The 26,939-nt window shown below is 41.9% G+C and overlaps 1 protein-coding gene across 1 annotated transcript in view; it reads left to right on the top strand.

Annotated features, from left to right (window-relative positions):
* The window catches only part of ValRS (Valyl-tRNA synthetase), a 139,201-nt gene that overhangs the window by 9,075 nt on the left and 103,187 nt on the right, over positions 1–26,939 (top strand). Inside the window, exons 5-8 of the mRNA XM_037413243.2 lie at positions 1,005–1,169; positions 7,106–7,187; positions 12,535–12,654; positions 20,162–20,270. Of these exons, the coding sequence (XP_037269140.2) occupies positions 1,005–1,169; positions 7,106–7,187; positions 12,535–12,654; positions 20,162–20,270 (476 nt within the window). The remainder of the gene's footprint in view (positions 1–1,004; positions 1,170–7,105; positions 7,188–12,534; positions 12,655–20,161; positions 20,271–26,939) is intronic.

Raw genomic sequence — 26,939 nt, 5'->3', positions numbered from 1 at the left:
CAAGCAGTACAATTGTCATGGCCTCTACCAACCGGTGTTATGGGTGTTCATCCCACCGACAGAAAGAGACTGAATGGAGATGAAAAAAAATCTGTTTTGAAAATTTCTACACGTTTTCCAGATAAGCCGCTGCAAGGTTAGACACTTCAGATGGTACACTTTTTGTTGCCACACACACACACACACAAAAAAAAAGCAGTGGAGGATGGTTTACTCGACAAGCTTACAATTTCAAGAATACATTTTAGAGCTGCTTTGAACCAAATAGCAAAGGTGAAATTGTGCTAGAAAAGCTCTCCATGTCTGCTCAATCACATTTCACACAGACTGTTTGAGAAAACTTTAACATGTCCACTTAACTAGTGCTGTGTCTGCTTTCAAATCTGTGAAAAAAAGGTAGACAGGCTTGGGACTTGCAATACTTGATGAGTGAAGTGCTTCTGGCACTAGTTGTCAATTATTCCACAAAGAGTGCAACTGTTATGCCCATATTACGGCTTTGGCATGATGGTTATTCTTTGATGTGCTCATGCAATGAAAGGATATTACAGGATTTGCTTGAGCATGTTGGCTTTTGGAAAACAATTTATATAGACTCACAGCCATGTCCGAATAAAATGCAGATATGAAAAAGTGAACCAGAAGGCAAATTTCTCTTCACTTACACCATGGCACTTTATTCACCGAGGCATAGTTTTGGAGCCAGAGCATAGTGCCCATGTACGTGCCCAATCACTCATAGTATTATTCAGGCATAGGAGGTGTTTTATGGGACGAGAGAGAGTCTCAAGACCACTGATGCTGTGAACACTTTGCAGCCTAGGCTTGCACCCTTGTCCAGCCCTTGTGCACCTGTTCAACCAGTGCTGCCAGTGCGACAATGTCATGTGGCGCTGTTGTGCTGAAAGATCTGTTTATTTTTACAGATGAAGTGGTCTCTGTTTGCTCTGAAGGGTTCGCATTGTTTTCTGCTTTGGTACTCACAATTGTACTCTTTATTGCAGGAACCGAATGAAAGGGCGTACCACTTTGTGGAACCCAGGCTGTGACCATGCCGGCATTGCCACCCAAGTGGTTGTGGAGAAAAAGCTTTGGCGTGAGGAGGGCAAGACACGCCATGACATAGGTCGTGAGGCCTTCGTGCAGGAGGTCTGGAAATGGAAGGAAGAGTGCGTGTGTTTGCTTTTATTTGTTGCTTGTTGCAGCTGTTTCCTATTTTGACTAAAGCTATTGGTAGTCGGGCTGGTTGTAAATGCAGTCACATTCGATATGAACTTTTTGCCACAGCCAATAGGACCCTCGGGCACCTTGCCGTCTTGGTTCTTTTTTGGTCATGACCACCACGTCGCAGCCCAGATTGAAAGTAGCTGCATATGCAAGAGCTTCCAAAATAAAATTGTGGATTACCTGTCTTAAATAAAAGCCTTTCAACTGAAGCAGTGCAGTTTGTCCAAACTACTGTAAATGTGGTCAAGTCTCATTATAATGAAATTATATTTAACCTCTTCACTACTGAACTATGATTAGTAGGTAAGAGAAAGAGATGCAGTTTTCAAAGCCTTGGTTCATGTGATTATCGAAGAGAAAAGAAAAAAAAAAACATTTTAACGATACTTTCATTTTTAAAGAGAAAAAATGGGTGGCACACTTCAGTTGCAAATATAACATGAACTCCGCCAATAAATGCAAATTTTGGTTTCTGCAATCCAAATATTTTTTTAGCATAATTTCAAATACGAACAATATAACTTTGTTTACACTACTTTGTATGAACAAAATCTATCTGGCGGCTGAATAGCTCAAGGATATTAATCGTGGTTTTTGCAAGCAGCCCATGCACCATATGTGCGACTCTGTTGACCCCAGTGTTCAGGTCAGGGTATTCTTTCCTGTGACATTGTCTGTTCAGTGTTTGCCACCAACTCGCCTAAGTTTCCCTCCTGACTAACAGCAAATGCGTGCATATGTATGCGTGCATATATATGCGTGCTTTTAACAGCACTGACATTTTCTCTGCATTTACTGAACGTAACTAGTATTTCCTTGTGCTGTCTTTAGTAAGTGTAGCGCTGCGCTAAATCTGGTCTGCTGGCTGCAGCGAAAAAGAGGAGAGCCACGTGGCACGTGATGCGCGAGCCACGAAAAAGAACGGCCTAGCTCCTGACCTGGCTGGAGGCTGCAGCTGCGACTCTGCCTAGGCCTGCGTCCCAAAATAAAGCTGTGACCTCGGCACAGGCTCAAGCGCTGCCGTCTTGCCTCTCCTTCCTCTACAAATATTGACCCGGACGTCTGCAGAGATGGTCCGCAGCAAGTCGGGATCTGCAGGAGACTTTGGCTGTACCAAGTCATGGTACGCCACGTATGTAGCTACGTCACCACCTATGGCAGCCGCCTCAGGAGATCTTAGGATGGGGACGGCATGCTGGGCACATGCTTGCGGAGCCGGTGTGTCATAATCGGGTTTCTCCACCACGGGCATAACTGGAGCGTCATCCGCAGTCGTTGCCATGCTGGCGGTAGCTTTGCTGCTGGTGTGGGAGACGTCAGCTGGCTCGGTTATGGTGCCGCACGTGGTGTCAGCGAACAGGTGACAGGTAGCGCCGGTTTGGGTGTCGCACACTGTGTCTGTATGCGCTGAAGTCGTGTTCACCGACATGTCCACAGGCACCAGCCGGTTAACCAAAGGCCGATCTTCGGGTGGCGTGCGCTGCGATATGTCAGCAGAATCGGTTGTGGTAGGAAGGTCGCCTACCTCATTGTTGTGGCATAGCAATGGACGAGATGTGCTCGAGGGAAATCGCGAGGAAGGCTTCATCAGCGTGGCTGAACAAGCACCTTCCCTGTGATCGGTTCCTTGTCGGAGGCGGTGTTCAGCGCCGCAAAACCGTAAGACGGCATCCCGTAGTCCGTCATATGGGTGGGTGCTCCAAGAGAAATAGGTGAGGTGTTGCTTGAGGTCAGGTGGAAGAACATACTCCAAGACCTCGAACATGAATTTTTGGAAGATGCAGTTGAGCTCCAAGGCAGCCTCGAACTCGTGGAACCTTGAGTCGATGTCGGTGGTGCGAAACGGTGGTAGAAGCGGGTGAAAGTGCGGCTGCAATGCTTGAGCTAGCAGGAACATGGCCATGAAGCTCAGTCGCAGTGGTGCTGTGCCGGTCGCTTGTCTGTTGGTCCGTGGTCACTATATGTTGGGGTACGAGAGACGGGACGGTGGCGCTTGAGCCCGTGCCGAGGTCACAGCTTTCATTTGGGACGCAGGCATAGGCGGAGTCGCAGCGTCCAGCCAGGCCAGGAGCTAGGCCGTTCTTTCTCATGCTTGCGCATTACATGCCACGCGGCTCTCCTCTTTTTCGGTGCAGCCAGCTGACCAAATCTAGCATGGCCTTACATAAGGTTGGGCAAATATTAGAGTGTTTTGAATATTAGAATAAATGATGCAGTATTTGAATTTGTTTCCAATTGAATTTCAATTTTTGAAAATTTCTAAATATTCGAGATGAACAAATAGGTGCATATTAGTCCGCATGTAACATCTTATAAAGAGGGTCTCACTGCAGTGGAGGAGTACAAAGCAGTGAAAGCATCTATCCAGGTATATATTGGTTCACATGTAATTTCTTGTAAAAATGGCTTGACTGCTGTGAAGTTGTGCTGAACCATGAAAACACATAGTCAGAATTCTGCACTGCCGCGAAGCCTCAATTCAAGGTTATATGAAGATATTACTCCCACATCAATTCATTTTTTTTTTTCATTTTAAAAGCTTGTTCATTTCATTTATTGATTTGCAGAAAATTAGTAGTTACAATTGGGGATTATACAGATACAGAGGGAGGTCCCAAAGTTAACAGACTGTACAGGTGACGTCGCATAAGAATTAAGTAAGAAAAGTATCTACAATGCAGCTATATATGAACACAAACTAAACACTGTAACAAAAGAAGCATAATACTAACTTTATTTGTTTATAAAAAAGTTTAATAAAAATGGTGATGATGAGATGATTATGCTGAATACCAGTAAGAACGAAGGTTGAACTTGAATGTGTGGAAATGAGAGATAGTCTTAAGATGGCATGGTAATTAGTTCCACAGTTGTGTTGCTGAGAAGCTAGTTATAAACTAGCCATAATTAGTTCTGGGGTCTCAATAATAAATAGCTATTGCTGGAAACGAAATGGGTTGACAATGAGTGAGGATGCTGGGTTTTGGCGACTATGGGGAACGGAAGCTTTTTGTTGATAGATTTGTGCATCAGAATTGCAAGTGAGTATTTTTGAAACTTTCCCACCGACAAAATCCCGTTAGCGATTAGCAATGAAGATGCTTCTGATGGGTAGCTGCTATGCGTCATGATATGAATAGCTTGATTTTGAGTGTGCTGCAAGGGCGATAAATGGATGGGATAGGTGTTTCTCCATGATTGTATGCAATAATTAATACGCGTATGAATAAAAGCATAGTAAAGAGAGATTAGTGTTTTTATATTGAAGAAATTGCGCACTTTAATAATATTCTAATGCCATAAGCTGCCTTTTCTATTAACGTGAGAACATGCTCATAAAATTTTAGGTGTTGTTTATCTAATGTGACACCAAGAAAGACGACATAGGATAGAGTGTGCTGAAAGCAAATGTTAATGATGGAGATCCTAAAAAAATAATTTTGCCTAGAAAAAAAAAATGACAAACTTGGATTTCGTAGCATTAATGTGTAGTTTATTTTGATGACACCAGGTAACTATGTTATCCGCGTCGTGGTTAAGTGTACACAATAATGAATCAATGTTGTTATCTCAGCAGGAAACAGTGGTGCTGTCCGTTTAAAGAATACAGTCAGATGATTTTAGGCAAAAAAGGTCAATAATATATATTAAGAATAAGAGCGGACCTAATATTGATCCCTGCAGTACCCCAATGTTACTCGTTTTAGGGTGTGAGTAAGTGTTAGATATTGATATAACATATTCTCTGTTTCTCAAATAGTTTCGTAGTAATTTGAGTGCTGGGCCTGTTATATCGATGGAATCTAATTTAGCCAAAAGTATGTTGTGAACTAGTGAATCAAATGCTTTAGGTGAATCAATAAATAATGCCCCAACCTAGTTTTCTGAATCAATCACCTGCCGGATACTATCTGTCAAATATATTAATGCTAAATCAGTTGAGTAGCTCTCCCTAAATCTGAATTGATTTGTTGATAGGAAGTGAAATTCGGATAAATAGGAAGTCAAGCGTGTTACGAATAGTTTTTCGACAACTTTAGTAAAGAATGAAGGTATAGCCATAGGACAATAGTTATATATGCGATGCTTATCCCCCTTCTTGAAAAAAGGAATTATTTTGACCTTCTTTAGTGAAGTTGGAAAAATTCTCGTGGTAAAAATAAGGTTGACTATGTGACAAAATGTTTCTGATATTACGCCTGTATCGTTTTTATGACAGATGGGCAGAAATTATCAAGACCAGACCCCATATTTTTCAAGCTAGATATGAGAGTGGCTATTTCTTCAGGAGTAACAGGGTGAAGACGAAACCTACGAGGCATACGGGAGTAAAATGTCGACAGTGGATCATCGTGCCCTTGGTTGTCAGTACAAAAGAAGTTAATAAAACAGTTTCCAATATCTATGGGATTATCGAAAAGACAATTTCCCGACTTTATCATTGATATTTTGGCATTCTGATTGGATCTACCCAATACAGAGTTTAATACTTTCCTTTGTTTTTTGGCGTCATTTCCAGCACACTTGAATTTATTTTCGTAGTACTGTCTTTTAGCCTGTTTGAGCAGCTTTCCTAATAGGTTAGAATACTTTTTATATTTATCATGAAGTGCGATAATAAAGGGCTGGTTTTTGTTTTTTTATGAAGGTTATCTTTTTTCTGCAGACAACTTGGCGAACTGCTAGATAGCCATGGGTTACGAGAAGTTGAAAACATATTTTTGTAATTTTTTATCACGGTCGAATCTGCAGGGATGTTTGAAATTATCTTTGAAAATTTATTATAGGCAGTTTTAGGGTTTTTGCATGTGATGACTGAGTTCGAGTCTGTAGTGGATATTAATTCAATGAACACTGTTGAATTATTCTCTCAGGTAAAGCCTGTGATAGTAGCGTCAGGAGTATAATCTAAACGTACAAATATTGGATAGTGATCAGTAACAGAAGCCTGGACAACACTGCAATCGGGGTTTGTTAGAAGATTCGATAGTGCATGGTCACTAAGTGTACCTTGTTTACTTGCGGGACACCGAGTTTGAACTGTAACTAGGTTTTTCTATCAAAAACCATTTAGACAGTTAATGTAATCATTACACAGTGTATAGGATGAATGTAGGAGGTCAATATTATTATTGCCCATGATAATGACATTATTATGCTCAAATGATAATTTCTGCAGCAAATCAGCAAGGGCCAAGCAGTATGTACCGCCGCATGATGAAAGTGAACGATAAATGCAACCAACTATCAGTTTTTTTCTATCGTGTGAAAGGAATGAATTGTCAAATTCAACCCAAACAGATACGCAGTTTGCCATGTTGAGTGTCAAGGCAAGTCGCCCGTTAAAACGCGATTCCAACTTATATGCTAATACCAGCTTATATGCTCTAAATATAGCAAATTTTAGAAGTTAACATATTTTACAGGCTATCGTTTGCATTCTATGGAAAGAGAAATCCTGCTACTATTCACTGTTGTTTTCACTTTCTTTGATACAGAAAAAAATGGCATTTGCACAGGCCTTGTTTGAATTTTCAGAAAATATTGGGCAGGTTAGTTTGGCAATGACAAATATGCCCCTATTTCTTTATAATATGTGTGATATACAGTATTCGAATTTGATTCGAAATTATTCAACTAAAATCACAATTCACTTTGAATTCACTTCGAACCTAAAATTCACTATTCGCACAAGCCTAGTCTGTAGCCCTGTGCAAAACGCACAGCATGTCGTATGTAGTGTCTACTATACATTAGGAAGAAATATCATGAAAGTAATATTGTAAGAATTGAGAAAGAAACGGTACTACAGTAGCAGCTCAGGTGTTTTTGTTTGTTGATTTTGTTTCACTTTGATGGTTACATTGGGCGATTTCAGGAAAGGAGACCGCATCTACGAGCAGCTGCGCATGATGGGCTGCTCAGTTGACTTCGATCGTGCAACATTCACCATGGATCCTGTAAGTATTACATAGGTATAGTGAGCCCTCATAGTTATGAAGTGAATGGGATGGCAAGAAACATCACTGCGAGTACTAATGTGATAAAAGTGCCATCAATGCTGTGAATAATGCCCCAGTGGACCTTAACTCTGCAAAATGATGCCCAAACACTCCTACTTTAGTTACAGCTGTCCTTTTGTCTTTCTATGTCTGTTATATTTATCTTTTGTACTTTTTTTCTCTTTTGATGTTGCTTGTTTTGCATTTAAATATCTCTGGTGAACACTACTGACAATTACATGCTTGTATATAGCCCCAATTCTAGACTTTCCCTAGAGGCCATACAGTGTGTAATCTATTTGTATTTATTTCATGCCAATAAACTTCAATCAAACTTAAAAAAAAAAAAAAACCCTGCTGCAAGTGGCTGCTGACATACACTTCTAACTTATACCAGAGTTACAAGGTGATTTTCAGTCTGAAAGGGCTTCATCTCTTACACGTATTGTAAACGATGCACTGTGCAGTGTCCATCGTACCCTGAGCTCACAACCGAGCTCCACTCAGAACAATGAAGGCCAAGATCGTATTTCATCGTGCTAGCTAGAAAACTGTGCAACTGTCACAGATTTTTCTCCCAAGACCTTTTTCTTTTAGTTGACAAATATCAGTAAGCTCACATTTGAGAGTCGAAATGGATAAAGCTGTACGGGCCAAACATTTAAATATTGCACTCTCTGAATCTCAACAATTAGTGTGGCAGTGCGTGTTGCCAGAAGACTTAGAATAATCAAGTATAATATGCATGCGATTGCATTGGGACTGCATGACACTTCGATTAAGCCGTAGTTTAAGGGCACTGGGAAAGCCCTATACATTCCATGCATTTTTGGCCTTTTTGAGATACTGTTTTCTCAACAACTAACAAAAGATATCCCCATAATGCATATATAATTTTCTTCCGAATTTTCCGCTTTTTTAACTAAAGCAGATTTATTTTAATTTGGCAAATACTAAAATTTTCGTGAATATTTTACCACAGGAACCTAAATTTTGAGTTAATTTGCATCTTTGAAAGTATGTGACACAAAAACTGTAAAGTGCATAAATTTCGTTCTGCTTCAGTAGTTGTGCGCATATAAGTAGAATGCCAGAAAAAATAATCAGCTGGTTATTTTTGAATAGATAGGAAGTAATGGTACCTAAGTAATGAAAAAAATGTGGTTTTGGGATAATCAAGTTGAAAGTTAGAAAAGCGTTGAAAAGTGAACATACTTTGCCACAGACACTGTTCAACTATATTATTTAGTAACTAAGAGCTTGCAATCATTGGCAAAAAAAATTTTTCACTTTTGAGTCTGTCGTCTTGCTTCTTCTGTGAACTCTCTTGCAATGTATCCGCAATGTATCATCGGTTGCAGTCAACTTTTTCTGTCAAATTAAGATTTGCCTCGAAGGATGCTGAAAAGACCGAGAGCTTCAACGATGAAGAGCCTGCTAAATAAATGTTCTGCTTCTCAACACACTGCCAACATTTATTAGCATTTACAAGAGAACTGTATTGGTTGGCATGAAATTTACATTTGCTGAAGACTTTCTTTATCTTATTCATCTCAACTTACTGAGAGGTACAAAAGGGCAAGAGGTGCAAGGAAGCTAGGAGCTGAAGGAGTTTGAATACACGCTATCAAAAGAACAAGTGTGAATAAGAAGGTGAACAATGTCTTTGGACTGCCCCGCCGCGGTGGTCTAGTAGCTAAGTTACTCGGCTGCTGACCCGCAGGTCGCAGGATCGAATCCCGGCTGTGGCGGTTGCATTTCCAATGGAGGCAGAAATGTTGTAGGCCTAGGTGGTCGACATTTCCGGAGCCCTCCACTACAGCATCTCTCATAATCATATCGTGGTTTTGGGACGTAAAACCTCCGAAATCAATCGATCAATGTCTTTGGACTGCCTTAGAAGCTACCTGGCAATTTCTTATACATAGCTGACTACACTTAAACATTTCGACTTTCATACAGAAAATATATATATATTTTTTTCGGAAAATGGGGACAAGCACTGAGTGCAGCCCCGCAGTGGTGGTCTGGTGGCTAAGGTATTCAGGTGCTGACCCGCAGGTCGCGGGATCGAATCCCGGCTGCGGCAGATGCATTTCTGATGGAGGCGGAAATGTTGTAGGCCCGTGTGCTCTGATTAGGGTGCACGTTAAAGAACCACAGGTGGTCGAAATATCCGGAGCCCTCCACTACGGCATCTCCCATAATCATACGGTGGTTTTGGGATGTTAAACCCTTCATATCAATCATCATCAAGCACTGAGTGCATACGAAAGACTTGTCCTGAGATGTGTGTTCACTCACCACTTGCTTTGGGAAAAACTGGTTTTCAGCCACACAAAAAGACTTTTAAGAAAAGCATGAACGGGGAAAATATGCACAAAAGGACACACTTCCCGAATTGCAAGAAAAAAAATTCACATTTTGCTTTTCTCTATGCCCATAAATAGGTAACTTTGTTGTAATGATTATTTAGTGTAATTTCCTTGTAAGCCACTTTGGGATTGCTCGACTTCAAGCTTCTTTGATTGCCCATGCATTGTTCATATTCTGCTTCCTTGTGGCACCAATATTCTCTATTAGTTCTCAGCCATAGTATAGCTGTATTATGTCGAGGAAGGGTGAATGCAAGGGTCAAATGGGCTCAAGGATGTTGGGTATTGCAGAGGTGCAACAGCCGCGCCAATTGCGCCAATTTGATTCAAAACCCCATTTCTGCGCCGAGCTGTGCTAAAACCATGAAATTTGCTGAAATTATGCCATGCTGGGAACCAAAATGCCCGACCATCCTCAAAATTTTCTCAATTGTGCTAATATCAGTGAGAAATAGAGGCCACATTGGTCACCTGCAGTTTGCATCATCGATGAATCCAAGCACGCAGACCTTAACCCTAAACCACGGTGTCAAATATTTCCGTAGGTCAGGGCACTCACTAGACGCAATCGACCAGCTAAAGTAACAAAGCCACGCGCCCATCAGTCTGCTGACCGCAGCGGATAACTATCGGCGGAACGACACAACTTCTAGACAAAAATGCATTGCCGGAGCCACCAACGCTTCACGGGAAATATGAATTTCCTAGTCAGCAATCGTAGCTATGGCATGTAGCACCTGGAGATGGAAGCGCATACTGCGTGTTTTGCGGTCGAACAGAGTTGACGTGCTGCAAACGATGGCGATGCCGTCGACCACATTGGTCGCCATAGCAAAGGCACATGGAACATTTTTTTCCTGTCTTTAAGTTTTTAACCTTTTTTTTCCGTCTTTAACCGCTGCTATCGCCGGATCAAAAGGTGCGTGCCGTTACTTTATCTCGTAGAACACGTCTTGCAACTGAGCTGAGAAGTTGGTGCCTAAACTTAACCCCATCATGGAAAAAAAAAAAATAAGAAAGAAAAGGAGGGAGCGTAGTGGTGTTCGAAAATTTCTTGGCCTTGCTTTAACCCGTGCAGAACTCTGGTTAAGTCACCTTCGACGCTTTACACCAGTGTCTTGCGGGAAAGCGCATTATGATTTTGAAGGGGCTTTTAGCACTAGTCATGGGACACAGCTCATTTTGTTCAATTACTCATGCAAATACGCCATGTAACTTTGAGTACTAGTATGATTGCTGACTTCTAAAAATGTTATGTGCAATTATTTGGAGCAGTGTATCAAATTGCTGGCACCTTAAAAAAACTGCCCCAGTTTTTTTTTGCCACCCTATTCCTCGGTTTCACGAGTCCCCTGAATTTCAAGGTCGCCAGCTTGGCAGGTCCACATTTGAATTCGGAAAGTCTGTCAAAGTATTTGAAAGATGCAGCAATTGCTAATGTGGACTTTATTATTGTTTGCGCAGGACATGGTTCAACATATTACTTTTATTGAAATAGCATTGCACATGTTCGCTCCGCACGATTCATGTGATGGTGAATGGTATGTACGTTCTTTTTTTTCTAAATGTAAGTTTGCTCTTTTTGTACTGCTCCAAATTTGGTCTTTCGTGGTAAAAAATGGGTGGTCTTTTTTTCCCCAGAACCTGCTCCGAATTAGCACTTTAGTGGTCCAAAAGCTAAATTTTGCTGCTCCAAAAATTGTTCCAAATTTTATTTTGGCTGTTGCACCCCAGGCATTGCGTATTAACATGCAAATAGTATTTTAGTGAAAATTCACTTGTTGTGTAATGCTGTGAGAGCTGTGACTATTGACATTTGGCAGAAAGTTTCATGTCGATTCCTGCTTGAGCCATTCAGTTGTCGACTTTCACGAAAAGACTGTACAAGAATGTTCGAGTGAAAAATAGAGAATGATTGTTGGAATTTAACGTCCCAAAACAACTATATCATCATGAGGGATGCTTAGTGGAGAGCTCCGGAAATTTCGACTGCCTGGGATTCTTCAACATGCACCTAATGGCGTATTTCATTGGGAGAACTGGAGTAGGGGTCTCTTGCAGTGAGGAATGCAGGGGGGGGGGGGGGGTAGAGTAATGAGAGCAGGGCCACTCGATCTGCCACTGCAATGCGGGACGCTACCGTAGAGCAGGTGACGAGTGGGGAGGAATATACTATGTGACCAAAACATTGGATGCCCCGATAGTTTCTGTGGGGCAGCAGCAAAATATGTGAGAACTTGGTCAGTCTCATGTTGGCCATTATCCCAATTCGCAGTTACATGGTACATTCGTGCATGCAGTGACTCATTCATGGCACCAAACGTTGCTGCGTACACTTCATAGCTGTCATCGTCGCTACCGTCAAATCACACTTAGTTGCTACATTTGCCATGGTGCTTGCCGGCTAAAAAAAAGTTAAATGCGGAGAATGTGACTTTTAAAAGTGATGCGACTCGTCGTACTGCACCTACTTTGCTTTTCAGGTGAGAGCACTACAAACTGCTCCTGCCTGCCCTCGGAGCAGCAAAAGCATTCTTGCTCTACCACTGATTGACAGTGCTCCTACGATGAAACACACCAGCTCCGGAGAGAGCACTTTCAGCATGCTTTTTAGTGCACCTGTTGTGTCGCTGGAATTCACCATAAGCTAAGTACACGGGTGCAAGCGTTTCTGCCTCCATCGAAAATGCGGCCACCATGGCTGGGATTCGATCCCATGACCTTTGGGTCAACAGCCGTGCTCTTTAACAGCTAGACCATCGTGGCAGGTGAAAAACAGCGAAATAGATGCAAAGGTGGCTATTACTATAATCATTGTTTGACTGCATCAAATTAAACTGGTAGTCGGTGAGATGAGGGTGGTAGTGGGGTCTTAATTTTAGCTCTCTCTGTTGGTTCTGTGCACTGACAGTGGCACCTTGCTTATGCAGAAAATGTGCAAGGCAGTGATGGAAGCATTTGTGCGCCTGCATGATGAAGGACTTATCTACCGCTGCTGCCGACTGATCAACTGGTCCTGTACCCTTCGCTCGGCCATCTCTGACATTGAGGTTGGCACTGCATTTGTTTTCTCGCGATAAAGCTGCGTGGTGGCCCGTTTAAGTAATCAGTTCCCTGTCATATATATTTGGTGTGTGTGTGTTCATGTAGATACACCTGGTTTTCGAAAAACGTGTGAAAAATTCACCAAATTAAGGGATATGCAGGGTGACTTGTTGGGCGAGTTGGTTCAGTTGGTTGCGCATGTTTGTCTCATGTTTATTTCGCACCAAAAGCTACGTTAAGGGATATGTGAATAGTTTCTTGCTGCCTTCATAATTACCTTTCCTTAGGCTTGTGCAAATATTCAAAGGAATAATGCAGTATATGATTTCGCTTCGTATAGAATTTAAATTATTGAAAATTTTGAAAACTTGAAACAAATGAATAGGTGCATATTCGCATGGGACACCCTGTCAAAGTGGTTTCACTGCAGTGAAATGGTGCTAAGCCATGAAAAAAACGGTAGTTGAAAAAATCCGCCCTGCCGCAAATTCCCACTTCAAGGTTAAGTGAAGATATTACACTCACAACAATTTATTTTTTTTAAGTTTGAAAGCTTGTTATACTGACTTATATACCCCAAATATAGGAAATTTTAAAAAGTAACATATTTTACAGGCTGTCACTTGTATTTTACGAAAAGTGAAACCCTGCTACTATTCAAAGTTGTTTCCACTTTCTTTGAAGCAAAAAAATGGTGTTTGCACAGGCCTTGTTTCAATCTTGAAAAGAAATATTGTGCAGGTTAGATAGGTAATGACAAATATGCCCATCTTTTGTTATAATCTCCTGTATGTTTACTATTTGAATTTGTTTGAAATTATTGGACCAAAAGGACTATTCACTTCGAATTCACTTCGAACCTGAAGTTTACTATTTTCAAAAGCCTACTTTTTCTTTGGTGGCACACATCTTGAGATGACTGCCCGACAAAAGTGCTAAAGCACTTCTGTGAGTGTTGTTTTTGCTTTAGTGTGCTTTGCCATATTCTGTTGTGATTGACCAATTGAACCATGCCTGTGAAAAATATTTTGCCTCTGTATAAAGCTTCTCAATTTCGACAGCTCAGTTGAGGCTGTCCTCAATGTATTCATTTGCATGAAAAGGACAGCTGAATGTGGGTAAACGAAAATCACGCAGCCTAAACAGAACAACTGCGGCAATATCGTTGGTTTTGTGTTTCACTGATACACCCCTGTATGTATATCTTTCTCAGTAGATGAAACACCTGTTAAATGGAACATATTGTTATGGGAAGGATTTAACAAGTTAACGTCAGTCTGGTTAATGCTGCACAGAGAGCACAGGAATGCAGGACAACAGGGCAGCTCGAGCTCAGCCCCACAACAACAATGTTGTCGTCTTCATCTATTTGTTGTCATTTCAGCACCCATGCGTGATGTACCTTTGTATACTCGTGACAATATTTTTTGGGTCGCTTCTGGTTTCATTGAAGAAGGTTCTGCTTTAGTGCCCAAAATTTACTCAGGGTGGTCCATGCTTTCGGATGTTAGACAAAATATATTTATTCATTATTTATTTATTTACAGGTTCTGCGGGCCTATACTCAGGCCCTGCAGGAGGGGCAACAACAACAAAAAATAGAAAGCTGTACACTGTCACATCACAAAATCGGACGACTTATAGCACTCTTAGGCAGCAGTGTTACGGCAGATAAACAATGAACATACGCAGCAAGTCTACAAATAAGTCACTTGGCCACTGCGAACACGCCATAATCATACATTATTCAAAACGTAACTTGGCAAAAAAGATCTTCAGATTGAAAAGCACTTATTTGTAAGGAGTTCCAGTCCGCAGTTGTTCTGGGGAAAAAACTATTTTTGAAAGCAGTGGTACGAGGAAAAACAAGCATCAGTGAATATTTATGGTTATGTCTTGTTTTTGTAGAAGATGGAGATTTCACACAGTTGGGCAGACTTACTGTAACTTTACTGAAAAGAATTTTGTATAGAAACGCTAACCGATTAATTTTCCTGTGAGATTCCAATGTTTGGATGTCGTTAAGTTACATAATCATAGCCATCCACCAAGGGGTTGTTGTTGCTTCTGTGTGGTTTTCAGTTCAGTTTGGTGCCTCACTATAGAAATGGGCATTGTAATTGTACAAGGGTTATCCGCTATAGTATAATAACTCTGGTGGGATGTATGCTATTTCTTTGAGCATATCACCACTGCAGTAAGCTTCATAATTGTAAGCCCTGGTTTGGCACATTAACCCTTTACTGCCTAGTGTCAAGAATACGTGACATATTGAACGACCTTGAGCAAGCAAGTCACAAAATGCTTGGCCCCTTTAATGCTGGCTGTCAAGTATTAACGGGGAATGTAGCTTTCAGCATGAAAAATGTAGCAGCGTCTTGTTTAAAGTATTTTATGCTAGAACTAAATGTTTTGTAGCTGATGGTGGAGAGTGCGAAGCGCGTGCAACAGCTCCCACTTCTTTGTTTTTTTTTTTTGCCTGAGTGACGTAAGTTCTATTTTTAAAATTTTGTTTATTTGGTGTCTACGCAAGCAACAGGTGGCATGACATGTTACGTAGTTCTGAGGTACGTTTTTTGTTGCCAGGGCCTCGTTTCTGTTGCATATGGAGAATTTGTCACATATATAAAAGTATGCATCAAAGTTCCATTTTTGATAATTGCACTGCCGAATCTTTTAAAAGTTTCTATTTAAAGCTGGAACAAGAAAACAATTTTCATTTTGTTAGGCAGTATCACAACTCAGGCATTAAAGGGTTACACCTTGTGCACTTTTTTGAGCATGGTTAATGCGAGCAGCCTACCAAATTGTTATTCTGCATGCAGGGTATGCATTGCAGCTGTAAGCCCACTGAATAAAACTAAACACTACAATACTTTTTTATCTTTCGACCAGAATTCTCCAGCGAGGGCAAGTGATCAGGTCTGCACGTCCCTCTTGACATGGCGGTGCTTGCGCCGTCTCAACAGAATCAAGTGCACAAACATGTACGCACAGCTGATCTGTTGTTTTCCCAGCTTTGTTTTTTTTATTTAGCTGTATTGGTGCCGTAACCCTCGCACGTAGCTGCTATCCTGTGCCGTGTACTCTAATGCATGTGGTGTCTATCACAGAAGTTCTGACACCACTGCGTATATTGTTGTCATCAAAGTTGCATGGTATCTTTGCACGTATGTTTGTGCTTCCTGGTATCTTTATTTATGGATGTTTTAGAGTCACAGTTTGATCTTCAGTGTAGCTGCTTTGTTAGCAGTCCTTAATTTTTGCATCCCATACATTACCTATGCTCCTGTATATTTTTTTCTGTTTGCTTATTGCAACATGTCTTTTGTAATGAAGCCAAATTAAGTTCTCTGCTTTACTGCTGTTTTTTTAACTGTCTGCATCATTTGGCTTTGTAATAAGAAGGAGATGTTGAGGACAAATGTATAATTATCTGGGCATGTCTGAAGTTAAACAATGTTGAAAATTCTGCTTAGTACTGCCAAAATAGCAATGCTGAGTTTCTAGTACAGTAATGCAAATGATAAGGAAACGTCTTATAAATTTGAAAAATATATAATTATACCAAATACTCTGTTTCTTTTGTAAGCGTCGCCCCGAGCCATTTCCATAAGCACTGAATTTTCCATTGCCTGATTTTGATGCGTAAATAAGTGATACTTCATGTTTAATTGTCACAACTAATGCGGGTGCTGCCTGCTCGGTCACAGCCCGAAATTCAAGATTGTGGTGGGAGAGCTGTTAATGATAAAAAAATGACTAACTTTATTTATTTACTGTTTTATTCTGCCTTCTCACTGTCAAACTCGTCTAACGACTCTTCAGAGTTGGACGCAAAATTTAAGTCTGCACACTAGGCCTGCAGACACCTGAAGTCTTTTGGTGATTGGGGCGGGGGGGGGGGGGGGGCGGGGGGGTTCGATTGGTCATTTTTCACGTATTTCAGATTTCCCGAAAAAAAGGCAGGGGACACTTGCTCTGGTGCGAGTGCATGCTCGGCATTTTGACAGCAGATATATTTGCTTTCCTTTCTGAGGTCACCCAAAATTTTTTTATTGCTACAAATCACCATATAGTGAGAGCTATAAATGGCAATAGTTTGAACTGCGGTGGTGTCCAGCGATGCTTTGCGCAACTGTAAAATAGGTATGAGAGATTTTTGGCCAGCCCAAGCTCTCTTCTTGAAATGAAGTTGTTAAAGGTGTGCTAATATTTGAAATTTCGAATATTTTTCAAATAGTGTTTGCTGTTCGATTTGATTTACACTGGAATATTACTATTTGAAACTATTCGAACTCTCCGGAGACTAATGCGATCAGCGTCAGATTTGCAATAACCCCATCAATCTTTTTTTTTTTTTTTCAATGCTTCGCCCCATTAGACTCTCATATTGCGGCAAAGCTGCCTTTCAGTTTCTGCTACAGCACACATTTATTAAATAAAAAAAAACGCTAGTTTCAACATGGAAATGATAGATGTGGCAGAGGTAAGGGCTCGATTAACGCTGTTTTTGACGTGATACTTCAGTAGAAAGTCTGAAAAGTCAGATGCCGAAATTTTTAGCATCCAAAATTTTAGATGTTCTTACATATATTGATGTCTATAGGGCAGATATAAAACTCTGGACTTGAAGGGAGCACATCCTTGTCCATCACATCAGTTGGGCTTCCACAAAAGTTGAAAGGGGAGGAAAGGCTGACGAAATGGCATCTTTGCCATTCGTGTGTAAAGGTTTGTCCACAGCACTTCAGCTGCGCCAAATCATGTGCATAAGTACAATTCGGCTTCTGCATTGGCTAATTCTTGATAAGATAGCCGTAAAGCACCAACCTCCCAATACTTCAGTAACGTAGTCAAAAGAAACACTTTCATGTTGCTATCTCATAAGAATATGCCTAAAAACCGTCCAACTTCATTATTGCGAGAGCATTAAAAAGCTTATTTCGCAGAAATTGTGGAGTCGGCGTTGGTGTCATTAGCTGTGAGCAGAAAATCATCTTGTCCATGACTGAAAAAAAAAAAAAAGAGAATGATGCAAATAGAAATTTTGGGGTCTGTGTGAGGATTGAGCTTGTGCCATTTGCGTGGCAAGCAGGTGTTCTACCATGCAGCAACGCATCTGCTTCGAAATGCCGTGAAAATAATGTTCATGTTTCACAAACGCAAGCGTGTTCTGTACAAGCTTCTCAATATAAAATGGAACATCGCAGTAATATTGCATGGTAGAAGCATACATTGGCATCGTGCATCAGAACATGTGATTATCATAATCACTTCGGGGTGTAAAGTTGGCCACCCATTACAAAAGGCACATGCATTACTGTGTGTATTTGACCATATAGTGGGTGCATAGCAAGTTCGATAACATTGCACTCGCATAAGTGCTCGGGTTTTAAACCATGTTACCCATTACACATAGTACAGTCATATGCGAAAGCGTCACTGACACAAGCCATTTTCAACTTTATTATTACATTGTGGCTATCCACAACTTTAACTTTTTGAGGAACATCAAACAATGAAACATATGCTGTAAGTAGCTAAAGTATACACTAGGGACTGATTATTGTGGTCGTGTTCAGCTCTTAAATGGCGAACCTAAAGGTTTTTTTTTCTGCAATTTCACTTCAAAGTGTCAGAAAAATATTCTATTCGGCTCGCACTGACACTTCACTATTTGAAAGGTTTTGCAATGTGCACAGCTCTAAAAATTGTTCGAGGATTGCATGTTAGTTTATATGTCACTATCTAATGCCTAGCACCAACAGATAAGTTGAATGTGATGAGTAATTGCAGTTTTATGTTCTCTGAGTATCCATTTTAGAAAAGTATACTCGATGCTGTAGGGAAAAAAAAAAAAAAAACACTACCAGCATTTTTGCTGCTGTACACATCTCCGGTGGTCCGGTATTGCTTAAATGGTAAGGTTGGGCGAATAAATTTTATGTTTGAAGTGAATTCGAAGTGTTGGGCGAATAAATTTTATGTTTGAAGTGAATTTGAAGTGAATAGTGGTTTTGTTTAAATAATTTTAAATTGATCGAGAATACAGTCAAACTTGAATACAACGAATGCCGCTTCAACGAAATTTCTGCTACAATGAAAAATTCACGATTCCCCATCAGCAGTCCATAAGAGTCTATGCATATATATTGTCGCCACAACGAATACTTTTTTTTTCGACCATCCCGCTTCAACGAAATTTTGCGATGCAATGCAGGCTCAGATACTTATTGCTATGCAGTAAACCCAATTTTTAACATTTAGATGCATTTTCAGAGCCTGAAAATGTGTCAATGAAGTCTAAAAGACGCGTTGGCACCACTAAAAACATCCACTATACCACCGCTGTTCAGCAAGCATGGGCGCCGGCATTGCTCGATAGCGATGGCAATGAGACTGCCCTGCTTTTGTTTTGCCACTGGCTTGCTTTTCAGCTGCAGACGATCCGAAGCTGAAGCTCAGTCGCTCAGTTCATGGTTTCCTTCTCACAGCTGCTGGGTGCAACCGCGACACGATGCCTTTTCCGATGCTTATCATTATGTTTGCGCTTGGCCAGTGTGGTAACTAATCAGAGCGGCTGTTCGTCTGCATTATCAACAAAATCAGCTATCCACGAGTAATGAATGATAAGAATGGCGTAGAATAATGCAAAATTCGCCGCTCCACGATACCCAGCCTCCATCTCGGCGTTGTCGGATACTTTTGACGGCGGACAGCTGCTGGTGTTAATGTGTTAATGCAACTGTTTGGTTCGTTCACGAAAGCGATTTTAGGCGTTATTTCAACGTGCTTTTCACCATGGCCTCGCTATGCATGGGTGAGAATCACGTCGTGACGCTGCTGGGAAAGAATAGGAAGCAGCGAACATTTTTTTAATTTTGAGAATAAATGTTTCTTTGTTTTGCTACCTCAGCTTAGATATATTTTTTTTGATTTCACTATAACGAAATTTTCGTTTCAGATTTGAATACTTCCAAGCTTCCAATAATATAAATATGAATATAAGTGAATTTAAATACATCAATATTCATACGTGTATTCAAAGTGCTCAAATATTCGCACAAGTTAAGTAAAAGGTAACTTACGTCCATGGTTAAACTCCACAGCCATATTTGCATCCTATTATTTGGTCAAAAAATAGAAGAATGACCCCCTGTCAGTTACAAAAGAGACAACAAAAAACCGCTGACAGTACAGTGTATGAAGAAAGAGCTGTCATGTTAAGCAGCAAAAGAAACCTCAGTAAGTTGTTTCAGAATGAAGCCAGTAATATAATTTGAGCAAGAAAGGAAAAATTTTAGAGATACTAACAGACATTTCATTCAAGTTTTAATAAAGTTGGTTGCAGTTCAAATCTGTATCGCAAGTGCTTCTTGTCCTAGTGTCTTGTATTTTATCGCAATACAATTTTATAGTACGCTTGCTCGGCCCTGGTTCTGGGGCTAATTAATTAAACAGTGAATATCCACACGTCTCTTGAAGCAAGCTTTTCTTTTGTCCCTACAGGTTGATAAGAAAGAGCTGCCTGGACGCACTCTTCTTCCTGTGCCAGGTTATAAAGAGAAAGTGGAGTTTGGTGTGCTTGTCTCTTTTGCCTACCAGGTGATGGATTCAGGTTGGTGCATTCTCATTTGCTGACAGGACCGTGCCACATGTGTGCATTGTGTGTGCTTGCTAAACGCAAAATGTTTTTGTAAAATCAACTCGCTGTTATTGATGCACAGCTCTTACTAGGGGGAAGATATTCTGGTGCTCCCTGAATTAGTGCTTGGGTGATATACTGCTTAGCGCAGCTCACCGTTTAGGTTGTTATGTATATTTGAAATATATATGCATATAGTAATACAGTACTTACTCGCACATTGATCGCACTTTCTTTTCTAAAGAGATTGGTCTTGGCTTATGTTTGAATTAAATAAGTGGGGTGAAATTTTCAGAAGAGTACACTTGCAAGCCGGGAGGCGTACAATGGCTATTTTGACAATAACGAAAGAGTCATGCTGAAGAAGGCCTACCTTCGTATTAAAGGCATTTTGCATGAATGCTTCATGGAAAGCAAGACGCATGTGCGAGGGATTAGAGATGGTAGACTTTGGAAAAACAAAACGAAACAAAAAACAGTGTGACCGCCTTTTCTGGTTTCTCCAGTGTTTTTATATTAGCCTTCACATGCACAGCCTTTTATCTTCACTGTATCAAAATTATTTGACTGAAAATGCACTGTGCTTAAAACTAATTTAGTTGAAATTGAGAAAGTAGCTGAAAATTGTGCAGATCACCAAAGTTTACAGAAGTGTCGCATCTTTCTCATTGCCGAGTTCCACTATGTTGCATGGCTTAGAAGGTGAACCTTTTGCTTTTGATTTCAACTTTACTTGCAAGTCATTGCTGCATAGAAAAATGGGAAAAGGAACACTAATAATGATGAAGGCTGGTCTTAACAAAATTCTTATAGTATGAAGAGCCATGTGCAATCTTTATCCTATCATATGCAGGGATAGAAGATTCTTATTGCTAGGCTTATACATGCAGACAATTGCGCTGGAATGAAACGTAAAGTGTGTTCCGTAATCCTGTAGCAGTTCGGCAATTGAGAGATATTAAAGTAAGGTCATATTTTGTTGAATTACGTGGCGCTATGTATGGAGATGCAAGTGTTGTAAATGTGAGAGGGCTGATGACACTGCCATGTGTGCTGCTTTCTGTATCTTCATGTGATCAGGCTGTCCTGCACTTCACCATTGCTCAGCGCAGGACACACTGTAATAACTAGGAATCTTCTCTGTTGTTGAAGACTGTTTCTATATAATTTTACGAATGGCGCGAGTAATTGAGTTTATCATGGAACCAATGCGAACATCAATAATAATGCCCGAATCTTCACTCTTGAAAGTATAAAAGCTGATGCTGTGCATCACCTATCAGCTTATCGATGACCAGCGATTGTGCTCGCTGATATCATTGGGCTTTGGGTGTTACTACTTCCTTTGCTTGGCACAAGTTTGCCCAATGAACAGTCCACCTCTTGCTGGCTTTAATTCCGTTCTTCACTGTCACAACCATGTGACAGTACACTTGTGCTCCTACCCACACCTTTTCATGTGGGTTCTCACTAACTGTATTAAGGTGCGGGACAGTTTGAAGGTATGGTGCATCTGATGTTACTGCTAGAGAAACAACATGGAGCAGTGCTGTACTCGAGTGCATACTACATTACCTTTAACGGCAGACATATAACTTACTTGGACTGCCATTACTTGGATCGTAAGTTTTGGGTGCGATGACTGTTCGCTAAAAAAAAAAAAAAGTAAGATTGGTGACAGAATTCAGGAATGCGATCATCATACCAGTGCAATGATTATTTGAGCAAGTGCTGTACATGTCTAACTCGTACTCAGTAATCGTTGCATTGACTATGATGTCGACTGAGTTTTGGGACAATTGTAATAAGAGTAATTTGAACTCTAATGAGTCTGGTTTTCGCATGTTACAGCACTGATGATACACTGTAAAATATGTGGCCAACAGAACAGCCTGCACAAACTTGAGAACTCAGACAGTCGTTTATTAGCATACGAGAATGAGCCCATAATGTGAGCTCGTCTACTTCCTTAACGAGCTCACGCGTGCGCTGTCATGTAGGTGCAAAGCTCGTCGTTTTCTTCTCTCAAGCTGAATGTGGGAAATTCAACAACACTTAAACCTCATTACAACGAAGTATCACTTGCTGTGAACATATTTCGTTATATTTGAAATTTTATTATAAACATGTATTTCTCACGCTGTTATCGATGACAGAACTACAGTTGAACTAGTGTTATTGATGGCAGAACTACCGTTGCGGACGACTTCGGGATACCACAGAACACTCTGAGTACCTTGTTGAAAAACAAGGTAAATATCAAGGCAACGGCGGTGGAGCAGCGAATGTCGGGAGCCTGTCATGTGCGCGCTTCTGCCCACGGGAATGAGAAAAGGCACTCTATGCCAGGTTTTTAGAAGTGCACACGAAGAACATTCCGGTGGATGGCCCGGTGCTGATCGCCAAGGCCATATGGTTTGCATCTGCACTCGGTGAAACAACTTCGCCGACAAGAGCGAGTGGCTTCTCCAATTTAAGCAGCACTACAACATCTTTGGCAAAACCAATTTTGGCGAAAGGGAAGCTGTCAAGCCAGAATATCCAGCAGTGGATGACAAAGGAGGGGCCGGAAATCTCTGTAAAGTTTTCTCCCGCAGAGAATGCAGGAGAAAACGGCAGGCTTCGAGACGGTGGAACTTGCAGAAACCGGTAAAGACGACAACAACGAGCGCATAGACGACACGCTTCGCGAGTTGTCGTTCTGCTTCCCAGAAGCAGTTCCACACGAAGTGTCTGCAGACGACTTCATGGAAGCGGACTGCAATGTCCAGGCCGACAGCTCATGCGACGAGGAGGATCGTCCAGACGAAGCTCTGGCTAAACACGCATACTCCGCCGCTAAAGTGGCAGCAGCGTTCGGCATCATTCGCCGTTATATCGGCCACATGAAAGGAACCGGGCTGTTGTAACTGGACAGCCTCGATAAGATAGAGACTAGCGTCTAACATTTCAAAAATGAAGAAGCAGGCCAAAATTAGCGATTTTTTTTTTTTCACACAAATAAATCATTCTGTTAAGGCGTGTGTGCGGAATTAGTTATCATTCTTGAATGCGCCTATTGTAGGTGATCCGCTACAGGTAAGCTCTTGGAGCCTCTATATTTTTATATAGAATTTTTCATATATCGAACTAATTCGCGATCCTCTTCGAGTTAGATATATCCGTGTTCGACTGTATATCAAATTATTGGCTATATCGAACAGTTGGGAAATCCCCTTGAATTTCACATGCAAAAGTATGCACCTGTGTATCGAACTCCTGCACAGTGAGACATCTGCTATATTGAACGCTGCGCCCCGCCAAAGCCCAGAAAGTGCATTTTTCCTACCTAATATTGCTCAATTTTCAGCCGTGTTTTAACAAGTTCCGATCCCTTTTTGTGCGTAGATGACAAAAAGAGAGCGTTATTTAATCATGCTGGTCTGTTTCACTGCGCGACCAGCAGGTCTTAACCTGCGGGCATAGTGTTTTTCGAAAGCACCGATTGCCAAGGACACCAAAATGAGAATGCAACGTACATTACACTGTAATGCTATAGTAATGTGAAGTGACTCAGTGATCTCGTTGCAATGTTCGCATTCTCATCCTTGTTAGTTACCCCACAATGACATGCGAGCCTAAAAATCATGGTCTTTGAGATGTGCAACCTCGTGGCGTATTTTTAGTGTTTCCAGTTTTAAGACTCATGCCTCGGAGGCTACGCTTTGTCTAGCTTTTCGCATCAGAGCTGCTAAAAGCAGCAGCTGCCAGCTTCAAAGCCACAAGTGGTATCGATATTGCATGTAAACGATGGGAACTTTGCACTCGGCGTTGTGTTTTGTGCCTTATAGACTTGTACACTTCTAGCCTCGTTCCTGATAAATCCTCATTCGGGAGTTAAACAGAACGTTGGCTCACACGTAGCGATAAAATTTATGACTGGCGCTTAGAGCAACATCAAGTAAAGCACCGTCGTAAACATTTCTTGCGGGCCAGGTGACGACTTCAGGTGCATCACGATCGCTGACAATGGCGTACGGTGCCTCAGTGAATTCCGCGACTTATGATCTTGGACAGCGATTGATTCCATCGGTGCGGATGACGACCTAGCTGTTTCAGACTGCATCGATGCTGATATCACGGCTGCCGTTGCCGCGGAAGTGTACCCGTGTGGTTATGAATATGCGAAGGCCATCGCTTGTGGCACTAACCAACCTTTTGCGACACTTCAAAGCCTGCATTGGTGTTCTGTGCCAATCAACGCTGTTGAGGCCGAAGGAGCTGAATTCGCTTATCGTATTTACTGGCATGATGAACCCCCCCCACATTGGTCCTTGAAAAAAAAAAAATCTGCTTTTTTAATGTCTCTGTGCATTTTATTCCTGTGTGACATCCATTGCCGTTTACCATTGAAACAATGTTAAATCACACCATCATATTGTCACAAAGACACAGGGGCGCAGGCACAAAACAGGGCGTTTACTTTCGTAACCAAAGGCCAAAAGCACGAAAACCAGTGCACGCGCCCACAGAACTACTTCATTATCCTCTTCAGAGGCTGGCCACTATAGTTGCCAGCCTACCATTTGTCAATTCCCCCCTTTCAAGAGTGACCGTTCCGGTCGATTGACCAAGATGCTAGAGATGGCCATTGAAAAAGATGGTCATGTCAACGAAAAAAAAAAAAAAAAACATAACCCAGCGCTGTTGTGAATAATGAGAAAAAAAGTTGAAGTGTCCATAACTCGTGGGCGTGGTACCGTTTCATCCATACTACATCGACTACTTCTGGACGTGGATGTCTTTGGTTTAAACTTGTATTGGAGCTTTGGGGAACTATCTCATAATTCACGTCACTGAGGCAGCGAACAATTTTGTAAGGGCCAAAGTAGCGTCGCAATAGCATCTCCGAAAACCCACGATGTCGAACTGGTGTCCACACCAATACAAAGTCACCTGGTTGATAGTGGACGTTCCTTCAGCCTTGGTTGTAACGGCGAGCGTCGGTATCTTGCTGTGTGCGAATGCGGTTCCATGCAAGCTGGCGGGCTTCCTCAGCTTTCTCAACGAAGTCGTCAGCGCTGTCATTTCCGCTAGTGTCCTGGTCTACGGGGAGCATAGCGTCTAATAGTGTTGTGACCCGACGGCCATAAACAAGCTCGAATGGTGTCAGGTTCATGGTCTCTTGCACAGCGGTATTATAAGCAAACGTGACGTACGACAAAGTTTCATCCCACGTTTTGTGCTCTACATCAACATACATAGCATGTCGACTAGTGTATTGTTTAACCGCTTCGTCAAGCCGGTCGTTTGGTTATGATAAGCTGTTGTTTTCCAGTGGTTGGTGTGCGTCAGCTTGGCGACTTGTTGCAATAACTGTGCCATAAATGCTGCTCCGTGATCGGTTATAAAAACAGCAGGTGCACCATGACGCAAAACAATGTTGTGGACAAAGAATCTGGCGGCTTCAACTGCAGTTTCCCTAGGCACAGCTTTGGTTTCTGCATAGCGAGTCAGATGGTCGGTAGCGACGATTATCCACTTATTTTATGAGGATGACTTAGGGAATGGACCAAGAAGATCCATTCCCACTTGCTGAAACGATGTTTGAGGTGGATCTAAAGGTTGGAGGAAGCCGGCAGGCTTTGCGGGTGGAACTTTACGCCTCTGACAGTCACGGCAGGTGCGGACATAGCGCTGAATGGACGAATACAGGTGTAGCCAGTAGTACTTTTGTCGAATGCGCGCTAATATCCTAGCAAAGCCTAAGTGACTGGCAGAAGAATCGTCATGGCTCGCCTGCAAAACTTCCTCACGCAGTGCCGTTGGAACGGCGAGGAGAAAAGTTTCCTGGCTGCTCTCAAGATTTCTCTTGTAGAGAACATTGTTCCGCAGGCAATACGATGTTAATCCATGTGAGAGCCGGCGTGGGACGATAACGTCTTCTCGATGAAGATGCTGGATGACAGGAAGTAGCTCAGTGTCCTCACGTTGAAGCTCAGCCATCCGCACCACATCGACGATGCCAAGAAACGGTAAATCTTGTTCAGTGTCACATGACGTCAGGGAACTAGGAGTACGAGACAGGCAGTCAGCATCTGTATGCTTATGTCCTGATTGGTAGACAACCGTTATGTCGTACTCTTGAAGGTGGGAGGCTCCAGCGGGCGAGGCGGCCTGATGGATTCCGTAGATTGGCAAGCCAACAGAGCGAATGGTGGTCACTGACCGCTCGAAATGGTTGGCCGTATAGGTAGGGTCGAAACTTGCTAATGGCCCAAACGACTGCTAGGCACTCTTTTTTGGTGGTAGAGTAGTTAGCCTCTGCTTTTGTGAGACCGCGACTCGCGTAAGCGATCACACGCTTTGCGTCGTCCTGCCATTGAACTAGAATGGCACCGATTCCTACGTTGCTGGCGTTCATGTGAATCTCAGTGTCGGCAGCGTCGTCAAAATGTGCCAGCACTGGAGCTGTCTGCAGTCGATTGCGTAGCTGTACGAAGGCTTGTTGTTGTTTTTCCGTCCATACGAAGGGCACATCTGGATGTGTCAGTCTTGTAAGAGGCTCCGCAATTTTCCAAAATCCTTGGACAAAGCGGCAGTAGTAGGCACAGAGTCTGAGGAATTGCTGAACAGTCTTCTTGTCTCCAGGATGAAGGAAAT

Source organism: Rhipicephalus microplus, chromosome X, assembly GCF_043290135.1.
Source record: "Rhipicephalus microplus isolate Deutch F79 chromosome X, USDA_Rmic, whole genome shotgun sequence".
Lineage (NCBI taxonomy): Eukaryota > Metazoa > Arthropoda > Arachnida > Ixodida > Ixodidae > Rhipicephalus > Rhipicephalus microplus.
The sequence above is the reverse complement of the archived record's forward strand: the minus strand, read 5'-3'. Positions and strand labels throughout refer to the sequence as shown.